General features: G+C 38.2%; 1 protein-coding gene across 1 annotated transcript in view; it reads left to right on the top strand.

Annotated features, from left to right (window-relative positions):
* Window positions 1-11575, top strand: part of SYNE1 (spectrin repeat containing nuclear envelope protein 1) — a 522133-nt gene extending 510558 nt beyond the window's left edge. Inside the window, 4 exon segments of the mRNA XM_025205597.1 lie at window positions 508-720; window positions 1662-1754; window positions 3580-3638; window positions 10599-11575. Coding sequence (XP_025061382.1) covers window positions 508-720; window positions 1662-1754; window positions 3580-3638; window positions 10599-10839 — 606 coding nt within the window. The 3' untranslated portion in view covers window positions 10840-11575.
* Window positions 11576-13151: the final 1576 nt, after the last annotated feature.

A 13151-nucleotide genomic window follows, 5' to 3' on the forward strand; every position in this document is an offset into this window, starting at 1 on the left:
CTATCAGAAAGTCTGGGGTTGGCATCACTATTGGCAGAGTATTTGGTCCTGGCAGTAATGCAGTTCATGGGTAAACAAAATGGTTTCAATATGAAAACCATCAAGGCTACTGTCTAATTATCCTGCTGGTGGGTTGGGGTGGGGGTTAGGTGTGTGCATGTGCCAGAGAGGGGGAGAGAGAGGTTTTGGAAAATCTCTTCTTAATGAGAACTTATTGAAATAGACAGGAATGGTGAGAGATTATACATCTTACAGTTTAATTACAGGAAAGAAAAATTATGTGCATTTATCACTTCATTAGAAGAGTACTTTCTTTTGTTACAACTTGCAAGGATTTTAGGGCTATGGCTACTTTGTTTTAGTACTTCTACTGCAGTGATTTTGGAAGTTTAATTAAGTGATGCCTGCATGCTCTTGTTTTTTTCACTTTTTATAAGTTCTAGCATTCTGCTTCACATATTGCACAATATTTAAGTAGAAAACTCTGATACTTTGCTGTTGTAATAGCAAATTAGACGTGAGCTGCTAGAGTCTCAGTTGAAAGTTGCATCACTGCAAGACATGTCCTGTCAACTACTGGTCCATGCTGAAGGCAAGGACTGCCTGGAAGCCAAAGAAAAGGTGCATGTCATTGGAAACAGGCTCAAGCTTCTCCTGAAGGAGGTCACTCGTCACATCAAGGACCTAGAGAAAATCCTAGATGTTTCAAGCAGTCAACTGGTAACTATTTTTACTACTTGTCACTCATCTAGAGCTACTTTCCTAATTAATCTTACTTTCTTTTTTCAATCTGTAAATTGTGCTAGTGGCCCTTCTTTTGTTGCTTGGGAATGTTATGCTCATCTATGTGGCACAGTTGTTATGGATTCTCCATGTATATTGTCAGGTAACTTTCCTATCTCGGGAACAGCAAGATGAACGAAGCACGTTGGCTGCTGCTGTCACTGCAAAGTATGTGGAGTAGCTACGAACACTGCAGTATGCCCAATTATTTTTTTGTAGGGCAATAAGCATCTACCTTCCCATTGTGACAGTCATGAAGATGTTTTTAAAATTCCTTTGTACGATAATAAATCTCCTAGGTTTTTCTCTTAGCTGTGGAAGCATACTTCATGTTTGCACAAGTTACCTTGTAGATGAAGGCACTGGGGGAGGGGGAGCATTAAGCATGCCTTCATTGACTAGAGCAGTAATAAAGAGATGATTTTGCCCATTCCCGTTGCTTAAGTCCCTCTCCTTTTGTTCCCCAAAATCTCAATTAACATAATGTATAAAGAACATGATCTGTTTTTTTTTAAACTCTCTGGCATATCCCTGTCCAAATGAATTGTATCTGGATATCCATGGTGAGCATCTTTGTATTTACACACCATCTCTTACCATTTTAAAATCACTAACAAGCATCTTACTTTTTGTTGCTGACTTTGCCTAGGACGATTAACAATTGAGGACCGTTTGGGGTTTTTTTCCCCCTCTTCAGAGCTTAGTGGGAACATCTTCCAGTGATTTCACCCTCCAGATTGACATACATTTAAACCTCCCTTGGTCATTTTTTAAAGGTTGAAGATGGAAAGAAGTCTTCTAAAACCAGGATTTCATCCACTTTTCCAGTTTCCTTAGCAAAACACTGATTCTCTTCTAATCTCCATTCTGAATCTTAGGATTTGTCCTCATGGTCCTCTGCTGATGAACTGGACACATCAGGATCTGTTAGTCCTGTGTCTGGAAGAAGCACCCCCAGCAGACAGAGAACGGTAATTTTATGCTAGACACTTCTGTCACCTCTTGGGTGGGAGCACCAGATGTTTTACTGCAGCTGTAGGTAGATGAAAGGTTCACACCATCTCCCTGATAGGAAAGAAAGCCACAAACCTAGATCTGTTCCTCTCAAAGCTGCTTTCCCAACCCTGCTGCATTTCCCTCCCTGCATGAAATGAGAATTAGAAATTACTCTACATAACCAAGGGCTCAAATTGGTTGGTGTGTTATGGCATAGCAGATTCTCTCTTGTATTCTGCTCTAGTGATCTCAATGTCTGCTCCTCTTTTAGCCCTAGTACAGCTGATTCCTTGTGCTGTCTACCAGGTCTTCTCTGCCAAGCTATTTTTCAAGAATACCAGTGAAACTTTTTTTGGTGTTTGATTAAAACTGATCATGGAGTCAGAATCTGATTGAGACTGTGGATGAGGAAGTTCCTAGGGCTGCATCCAAAGCTGATAGGGCATGAAAACATTGTTGGAAACACTGCAGCGTGGGATCTGATCAGGGGAGATGACATCAGCTCTAAAGCTGCATGTTCTTCTCACTAGAACAAAATACAAGATAAATATCATCCACTATATTTTGCTCCACCACACTTTGAGCCCTGTGTGAAAAAAGATTGTTTTGTCTTTCTTTACAATTCTGTTAGTTGATTTATTTTAATTATTCAATTTTTCCTTATTCTTAGAACTATCAGTTTTCATTTGCACTTTTTATAAAACATCTGAGTTCTGTCCTGATAAAGTGTTATGGTCTTCTGAAATTGATTTTGCTACATTCACTAGTTTCCTTTAGATCCTAGTTTGAGAATGTAAAGGAATACTGGCTTTTCACAGGGGAAAAGAACAGCATAAAAACTGAGCATTTCAATTCTGGAATCATTACTTTTATTTTTCAATTAAGTGCTTTTTTTAATTACTAAAGATAGCCATCACATCATAAAAGCTTCAGGAAGATGCCTGAATATCACAGAAAATGACAAAATGACTTAAAATAGAAAACGTTGGCTAGCAAGTTGGTAGTGGGTCTTGCCTTGATATTTTAATCTGCATTTGTCTAACACAATATTGTTTGGTTGGTTTATGTACATAACTTATGCTTTCTGTCATTTTTGTCCATTATGTATAGTGTAATATGTATGATTCCTTGGGGTCTGATTTTTTTTTTTCAAACTTTCCCTTTTTGCACCCATGATTTTGGAGACATTACAAAAGTGGAAAAGTGATACCATTTAGAACTGTAGCACCGAGTACATTCTTAGTGAGAAATTAATCATAATAATTTCCTAATATCCAGGGATATTTAAGCATCTAAGTTGCATTCGTTTTGCCAGCAAATAAAACTGAGTACACTAAATCACCAGTTGTTTGTCCATCAAAATTGTGGGTGAAAAAAGGCTAGCGTTTTATTGGTGGCACATGGAATATAATTTTATTAGTGTTCTACTGAACACTAATTGTGATGCAATGGAATATAAATACTCTAATGTGTATCATTTTGAGTAAGGTGAATTAATTTTATATTTCATGCAACAAATTACCTTAGCACATTTTTTTAACATTGGTTCTTGTAGTGATCTAGTGTGCCTCACTGGAATGACTAAAGCATTCTTTCAGATTCATTTCATATGTTTCAACCATTTTCATATTCAGCTAGGAACAAAAGAAAAGCCAGTTTCCTTGGTTCATGGGTATTAGTCACTTCATTTGATTTTATGTTTCCTTTGCTGCACTTTTTAATTTGATTTCATCAGTAGCTTGTCTTTATTTGCCTGGACTGAACATTCTTCTTTCTTTACCCCCTGTTCATTGCAAACAGCCACGGGGCAAATGTAGTCTCTCACAGCCTGGACCCTCTGTCAGCAGTCCACATAGCAGGTACCTTATTCTCCGGGTTTCCGCACTCTGTTCTAGAACTCCAAGAGGATGATGGAAATTGTCCATGAGGCATGTGTGTCCACGTTTTTATCTGCCAGGTGGACAAGAACTAAACGTACTTCAGTTGTTAAGTGTCCTTTGTGAGGATGTTTCCATACGTTTCAATTCAGTTATTCCAACAAAAAATACTTGTTAATAAATATGCTATGTAAATCTTAAATAGACAGCTTTTGCTTCCTAGTAACATAACTTACAGGTCAAAAATATATTTTAAATTTTTGTCAGATGGGTAAGTGTGTACACTCGTGATACTATTATGTTATGATCTGATTAACAAAAGTGCCAGTAGGTTTGTGGCAAAGACTTTTTATCATCCTCTTTATTTCTAGATATTAAATTAAGACAGGTATTAGGCCAATACAATACTTAGAATTCAGAAAACCCACAAAACTGAATAAAACACACTAACATCCTTTTTTTTTAAGTTTTGTTCAGTTTGTGGGTTTTACACTCCTATGACTCAAAATTAAAAAATCAGAATTTGAGGATTTTCATCTTTACAAAATTGGGAGCATCTTCTCTCCCTGCTATTGGAGAACTTTTTTGCAGGCATAACAACCTAACACTGACGTGACACTTGACGAGTGCTTGCATCCATGTATCACACTGTGAGCAATGCTGCCCCATCTCTGTCTGACCGCTAGAGAGCAGACTTGCAGCTGCAGCTTTTTGCTTTCCACCTTTTCTCCAGCAATCTCTCATTTCTGCGGCTAACAGTGCTTGTGCATTCTGTTCTTGTCAGTGTGATGTGTGTGTCCTTTTGCTCTTTCACTGATCTGTTCACTTCCCCATAGCATAAATACATTTAAAGAAGCCCAAAAGGAAAAATTATATACCTACACTATACAATAGATATCCGTAACCATTCCAGCATTTAGTGAGTTGTGACAGAATATAAAATTGTAGAGAACATGAGAAAATATGTGTGGAATTGTAATCAAGCCTAACTTCTGTTTTGTCAATTGCTTGAGATAATGGTTCCTGTTCAAGTGAGACATTTTTAAGTTTTGAGGACAGCAAAAATAGACTCGCATGGTGACTGAGCAATAATCAGGCATTCAAAGAAACCTTGAGTGCACTTTGTATTTAATGGCCTGTTTTCTGTAAGACAAGACCACAATTTCACTTATCAGAGCAACAGTCTGAAATATGAGGGAGCTAGATTGGGGAGCACAAATTGATTATGGTCATAACCAGTCAATTTTCCAAATTATTTCTGAATAGAATTAGCTGCATAACTTTAGCTAGTGAAATACTGCAACTGTGAAGCTGCATGAACGTTAAGTGACATGATAGGCAGAGTATTTCCATCAGAAATCAACTCATTCTTTTGAAGCACAGTAAAACATCCTGCACAGTAAGTGACATACTTAGACCCTGTTTCTCTGTTCCTCTCATGAATGGAGAACTGAGAGGAAACTTTCTAACTCATGTTGCTGTAAAGCTTGGCAACTGTCGGTGGAATCGTATTCTATGACCATTAACATCTAAGCATGTGTCTTTTACTAACCTGCCTGAAAAATGAAGGCTGACTCAGGCAGGTCAAGCACGCTTGCATTAGCAACATGGCATTAAAGGAATATTCTGTCTGCTCCTCCACTCTCTTCTACATGTATAACCCCACCCTCTTTAAACAGATTACTGTTTTGTAGGCCTGAGGTGGGGGTGGCCTGATGCGCATCTATCAGTGCTTCGCAGCTTTGGGACTAGTCTAGTAGGGGCATTGGCGTGGCATCTTTCAGATCAACTCTTTCCAGCACTGTTTATTAACACATCTCATACTAGGACAACACAATGTTCAATTTGTCATTCAGACAACCGTGGAATACAAATGAGTTACTACTGAATAGGAAACTTAATCAAATGCGCAAAGCCAGACAGGTTGTGGTTGATGTATAATATGGCTTTAACTGATAAAGCAGTACAAGCTGTCACTGTGTTCCTTGATATTTTGACATGCCTCTGATCAGAGTCTTTTGCGTTTGATCTTGCACTGGATCAGCAAACCCTGCTAGATTATAGTATAAGGAGAACCAAAGACAAATTAGAAATGTTTGCTATGTAGGATTTTGCAGAGGAAAGTTACTTACTTAAAAAATTAGAGGAACGGTGTTTTTAGCAAGCCTGATGATATTGTGCTTTTCTGTTATCATAGCTTATATATGTAGTATCCTGTTGATTCATCACGTACTACATCTGCATAGGAACTGATCCTCCCAAACCAGCCTGTTTGGGTATGAAATCTAGTAAAGAAGTGCAGAGTTTTAAATTGGGAAAAGCAAATCTCCAAATCACCCTTCCCCCTTTCAATAGTTAACATGTCAGGAAAAAGTACACCTGGACCCATGCCTGCAGATTTTTTTAAGTGATTAAAATGTTAAAAAGATTAAAATAATGGTTTAACCTGCTCCAGTATGTTTACATTTTCTCTCTTGAGCAGTTCTATTCAAGTCTTGGCGCCACTGATCCCATCTCCAGTTGCTGCTCCCCATGCTCCTCTGCTCTTCAAATCCAATAGCAAATTTATACATTTCTCAATTCCTTAAGCCAACTAGATCACAACATTCTTACTGCGTTCAACCACATAATGAAATGCAATGTGAAATAATGATGATACTAAGAGCCTGGATTCAGATTCCCCAAGGCTCTAGTCAAAGTTCTGCTGCCTTCTGACTTTGGGGCTGTCACTTAAACTTCTTGTTTAACCACCTGTAAAATGGATATATTAATCTTCTTTACAATGTAAACCAGCTTAATCTGGCAGGGAGTAGATATAAGCCAATAAGGAATATGTAATATCTGAATATTATCAATTCATTGACGTATTGGCAACGTAGGCCGTAAGACTAGAATGGATCTTGAGTCATCAAGAGCATTCTGCTGCTGTCCCAGGCAACAGTATCATAACCCCTTTTTTAAGCTAATGAAACTCCATTTTAAAAGTGTTGAGGATTTATCTCCCCGTTATCCCTGTTAGAAGGCTGTTTCAGGACCTCACTCCTCTGATAATTAGAGACATTCTTTTAATTTTCAAGCTAAATTATTTTCATAGTTTGTCTTGCCTTCACCCCCATTACCTTCAACTTAGCTGTATAATTTCCTACATAGCGTCCCATCAAATGTTCTACCAGTCCACAAAGATTAGATCTAGTGCATTTTTCTTGTCTAAGAAGTGAGTTATTTGTAAGCTGAAACTACATCCAGGCTGAAATGAGAGTTCCCCTGTTCACCTACCAAGCTGCCTGGTAGCTTAACTTTTCTTTCACGTATCAGTGAAGCTATTGAGGAGAAGCAAGCTAAGTTCCAACCCCACAGATCTTGCTAGTTCCCAAGATGAGGAGTCCTACTGCTGCATCCATTCTAAGGTTAATTTTTTCGGGTTCCTTGCATGCTTTACTTGAGCCTGACATCAGGAAACGTGCAGTTGGTCAAATTTGCAGCTGTGCCTTCCACATTATCTAGTCACTAGGGACTGTGTGAGGGAATAACAGGTGATCCTTCAGTGCTAGCTGAACGGCTGTCAATGTGCCAAATGGTAGAGCAACCTGAATAGACAAAGCTAATAATTTATAGATACGAGAGAGAGAACTGCCTTTCCCTCAAAGTAACTATAGTGCACAGTGTTTGGGACTGATCTTCTACCCATAAAAACTGATAGGAAGTTTATCATTTATTTCAATAGCAGCAGTAAAATTATTCACCACCTCATGGAACAGAGTGTTCATTTTTTCCATCACTCTTAATGTGGCCATTAGTAGATGACTACCTGTTGAAACAGCAACCAAAGCAATATAGCACTTGAACATTTTAAAGCAGACCTTTTGAATATGGTCTCCTATGGAGGTGAATATTTCATTATTCACTTGTTGGATAGTTTCCATGCCGTATGAACCAGTAACATTTACAATCCTTTTCTGCTGCTATGTTTCAGTACACTTTTCTATATACTGCATTAATTTTTGAGGAAATCTATTATACCCCTTTCCAAGGAAGCCGATACATGTTCCACCACCTTTTATTTGTTTTATTGTGGGTTTGGTTTTGTTTTTCAATACATAAAAAACAAAACCAGTATTGCTTTTGTAGCCCACAACCCTGATAAGGGAAGAGAATGATTAGACATTGATGTGCCCATTCCTTTGGTTGTAGTTCCTGGACCTTCCTCTAGAGAGTTATTTGATAGCCTCAGGATAACTTTCAGATGACTTCCAGCCAATGGATAATTACTTAAAAGAGCCTCTACTTTCATACTGCTCTCATTAATCCCAAAGGAAGAGTAGACACCTCTCTGCAAAATGTGGCATTCGTTGATTGGAATAAGAGTATCTGTGTGAAAAGAGCCACGTAAGGAGGTGGACTGAAATGAAACGCAATGAAATGCTTGGGAGGTAATTAAGCACTCCCTGTTCCCTTTGTTCCTACCTCAGCCCATTAACTTTCAGTGTTGGCATTCTTAGACAGTAGAGAGCCTGATCTAATTGAACTTTAATATGGAATGCTCTGATGCTGTTAAATGTGCCATGTCCTTTCAGTGTGTTCTTTATACCTGAACTTATATAGCGCAAGAATAAGCATCTTTCTAGTTTGGCTCCAATAACATGCAAACTTTTGGTTTGATCATCACTTCTTGACCTAAACAATCCAGGAAGTTAATCATTTAGTGTACCTGAACATTCAACTTTCCATTAGTCAACTAAAGGTTTTGTAAAGGTTACCAAAGGCTATCGGGCTTGCTTGAGGTCTTTACGATGGGAAGATACATGAACACAAGTGAGCTGATAACAATAAATTATCTCCTCCAGTTGGAAATTAATAACTAAATGTAACAAAAAAGGTTAAGAGGGCTAAGTTCTTGTGGGGATTACTTTGGAGGACTCAGTGTGAGCATGTGAACATCTATGTAGTTCTTGTAAATAGCTTTGTAAGTAGGACATGTAGATACCCTTTTCACCTCAGGAGAAGATGGCAGTCTGCACCTGGCAGCAGGCTGCAGAGACTTGTCCCTAGTTGTTTAATTTTAGTGGGTGAGTGTTATCCTCAGGTTAATACTATCATTTTGTAACAATTTTGTGGTAAATATGGCTGTCTATGCCAGAGAAACAGCAAGGCTCTGGGAGAGCTGGGGAGATGAAAGGGTAACCCCAGGAAGGACAGAAAGCTGGAGAGAAAAAGTATAGTCTCCAGGAGGACAGAGTGGAGTCTGACAAAGGACAGAGAGAACTAGAGCAACACAATAAAGACTGCTTGTTTGAAACAGATGCGTCTGCTCTGCTATTTGGGACATTCACACTCTAACATCTAATTAGCCCCCTCCGCGGATCTGTCCAAAAAGGAGCTCTCTGAGGTTGGGGGTCCCTATGGATCACCAGGGGAAGCTAGGGACAGAAAAGAAGCCAGGTCTCAAAACCAAAGGATTGCCCCTTGTGAAGCTACACAAGGGCTGGCTTCAGGGGACCCTTCAGGAAAAGGAGATTGAACATGGCTTCTTCTTGGGGAGCCCCAAAGCAGAGCTTCCTCCAAAAGGGACATGGTCTGTGACCCTAGAGAACAAGTTTCTTTGCTGAATCAAAAGCACAGAAGATAGCATTATTCCTTGGCCACAAAAACAAAAGTTTTGTCTACATGACAGAGGTCATTCTGGAACTTGTTCTTCTTCCATTCATCTTTCTACTTCCGTGGCCTCTAACAAGCCATTGGGTTCTTCCTGCTCTGTAATTAAGTTGCTGTGAGTTTCCCATATTAGACAGAGACTTGAGGGAAAACTGCATCTAAGCAGATGACTTTAAAACCACTCATCCTTCTGTATTTTAGCATTGGCTAAAACACAGTACTGTCCTATGCCAGATAATTAGTGTACCTCAAGTACTTTGTATATGTTGGATTTGGTATGTTTTTTAATCTTCAAGTTCCCTCTTATCAACCCATGTAATTTCTCAAAAACATTAGTAGGCCACCCAGGTACTAGAGCACTGTCAGTTTTAGTCAAGAGGGAAAATATCAGCTCTCTTTCCAGTACTAGAAGGAAAAGCTTCTTGAAATCTAAAAACGTGGATTAAAGTTGTGAATATGAGTATCTAAACTTAGTGGCTAACTCAGAGGCCTGGTTTTTATTTTCCAAAGGACTGAGTCCTCCTAGCTTCCACTGAATAAAAAGTTGCTATAGATTTAATTGCCCAACATGAGACAATAAGAGGTCTTCGTCCACCCTAAGACACTGATCATCGTCTGTGACTGGATTGTTAAGACATTTTAATTGCCCTACTGCAGAAAAGAGTTTGCAAAGGAAATAAGATGGGGGGCAGGGGAGGAAGAATTTAAAGAAAGCGTAAAGGGTCCGTTCAGTTCAGGAAGTCAATTATAAGTGCTGATTCAGTGCAAAATGAGGCTATAGTGTACTCTGTGGAGACTTGAGAGTGCCTCTAATCCAATGCTGGCAGAGCACTGTACTTGTTATGTGATTTGTAATGATACTCTGGTAACTTCCTGAAAACAAATGCAGTCAGCACATAAAACAGTGGGGTTTCCCTTCTCAACTGCATGTGTCTGTGGAACAGGAACAAGTGCTGATACGACAAAAGAGATGTTGTCCTTATCTAGATTATGTTCAATTTATTTGTTAAAGTGGAAAATCTTTAACACAAGAAAAATGGGTAGATTAACATGGACCACACTTTGAATGATTTTTCAAGTGAGTTCTTTCTCCAGTCCCATTATTTTAAAAAGATCCTTCAGTAGAGTCATGGAAATGGCATATTCAGTGCAAGATGCATGGCATTTTGTTAATTATTTTAAATATTTATTATTTTAAAATAAATATCCCAGGAAGGGTTACTGAAGTAGAAAGTAGCATCTATGCTAACTAGTGCCTTAGTTTGTTCTCATATGGATTTCTTTTCTCAGGTCCACAAGAGGTGGCTCAGATTCCTCCCATTCTGAGGCACTATCAACTCAGCAGCACCAGTCCTTCTTTCTCAGAGTCCTCAGAGCTGCTCTGCCACTTCAGCTTCTTTTGCTGCTCTTGATTGGTCTAGCCTGCCTTGTACCAGTGACTGAGGAGGACTACAGCTGTACTCTCTCCAATAATTTTGCCCGGTCCTTCCATCCCATGCTAAGATATACTAATGGCCCTCCTCCCTTATGAAGCAATGGAAAAGCTAGTACAGTTGGTGAAATACACACATCAGGAAGCGGGCCCATTTCAGGTGTTAATACACTCAATGTGGCAGCTTTACCTACTGTAGCCAATGTACCCATATCATTCTACTGGTACTAAGTTTTTTGTATCCTGTATCAGTACCAGAATGTGTAATGCATTACATGAGTAGCATCATTTCAAGATTTGTACCCCTGGCATGAAGGAAGCTATGACATAAGCAAGGGAATTTTCTCTCTCCAACATTCTGGATCTTTTAGCCACATTTATCTCTGGGTCAATGTCCTGTACTATGCATAGTCAAGGAGTTTATACTGTAGGAGAACGTTTCCTGTGTGCTTCTCTAAATGAGCTATTAGCCAATCTTTGTTCAATACACAATATCAGGACCTTACAGTATACAGACCAACCAGTGCTAGGGACATTTTAGAGATTTTGTAACATAAAATTTTAAAGAGCTCATATAGCAATGTACTATTTCCCCTTGTTTATTGTTTCAGGCATGCTGTTCTAAGCTTTGCTTTGGATGCACAGGCTGTAAATCTGAAAAGCACTTTTTTAAGGTTTAAAAAATTGGATGTAATAAATAAGATCATGGAAGGTTTTATGAGAAAAAAATAATGAATGTCCAGTTAAAAAAGGAACATATTTATGTATGTACAGTTTGCTAAGCCAAGTTTTGTTTGTATTGATTTCTTTGCATTTATTATAGATTCCATAAATATTTTGTCTATGTGCTTTTTAATGACAATTACAGAAACCTCTATGTTTAGACTGAGAAATGTATGGTAAAAATAATTACAAAACCATATATATGCTGCAATTCTAAATGAAAAAGTTAAATAAAATAATCTGTTATAATTAATTATTTTGGAAATATGTGAAAATGGGAAGATCTTGGAAAAATTGTGAGAAAGCAGCATTACATGAGAAAATATTACTTTTGAGCAATGACTGTGACAATATAAACTTCCCTTCCTCCTATGGGTTAATTCCAGATTTTTCTAATTTGTTTTCTGTAGTCTTTCTTATATTTGCTGCCTTCCATATTCTGCTGATTTGAAATTTTGTATCAGTTGGTATTAAAGAAGACTATTTTTGTGGGTTGAAAATATCAAAATCTTCTTCATAGCAGCTTGATACAGACTGACACCAGGGGTAGATATTTATGCTTGACCAACAGGTGAAGCATTTCTGATGGACCATACCCAACACACAAACATAAACAGCAGAAAAGAAGAACAAGATGAAAGCTCATAAATTTTCTAGAAACATTACAGCAAACTTGTTCTTTGAGTAGCAGCAGGCACTTTGCACAGTTTGAGTCATAATGTAACCAAAACAACATTCTTTTCAAGTTTGAGAAATTACAGAGTATTGCCCTAAAGTTATCTCTTGTTTAATAAGTTTTGTGTTCTTAAAAAAGAGCCATTACACATACTGTGTATGTTCCTATTAATTATAAGGAAATGTTTTTTATTTAAAGAGAGAATAGGCTGGATTGTGTACCAGAAAGAAGGAAGCTCTATTTTTTTTCTTGAGCCTGGAGAAAACAAAACTACTTGCACTGCCGCTACTTGGGGTTGTCCTTATGGGCCCATGATTTCTGGCTCTGATTAGAAATAACCTATTGAAGCCAGTCAGATGGTTCCAGGAGTCAAACAGGAGGCCAAAACAGTGGCATTCTTCCATGGCCTGCCCAATGACTTACCTAATTTGAAGAGGAGAAATGAAACTTCACTCTCAGATGACTCTGCACGTGCTAAAATATGATCATGCATGAAATAGACTTTGCCTTTCATAACTCTGTATTTGTTGCCTCTGTCTGATACCAAAGTAGGAATATTATGAATATTAATAATTCATAATTAATATGAATTAATTATTAAAAACTCTGCAGGGGTTTGCTTTCCTCATTGAGATACAGATGTCATGCTACGATCCTAGGTACCTGATTCCTTGACAGGGGCTGGATAAAAATAAGCAATTATCTTCTCAGAATCTATTGTGCAGCTTTTCATGTAATCCTGTCTTTCCTTTCTTACATGCTTTTGGTGTAAGTGGTTATGTGGTTGAACCCATTGACTTACAAATTATCATCTCTACGCAGCTAAGCTAAATACAGGACAGTTTACGCATCCCAGGACTATTACATGTGCTCTGCAAACTCAAGCAGATGTCACTGCATTAGACATGGTCTAATCATGTTTTCTAGAATGAAGAGGTAGCTATTTTCTGTTTTGTTTTTGTTCTAAGGAAAGTTAAGGCTATGTATCACAAGACAGCAAGTCAGGGAAAGA

Source organism: Alligator sinensis, unplaced genomic scaffold (assembly GCF_000455745.1).
Source record: "Alligator sinensis unplaced genomic scaffold, ASM45574v1 scaffold1177_1, whole genome shotgun sequence".
Taxonomy (NCBI): Eukaryota; Metazoa; Chordata; order Crocodylia; family Alligatoridae; genus Alligator; species Alligator sinensis.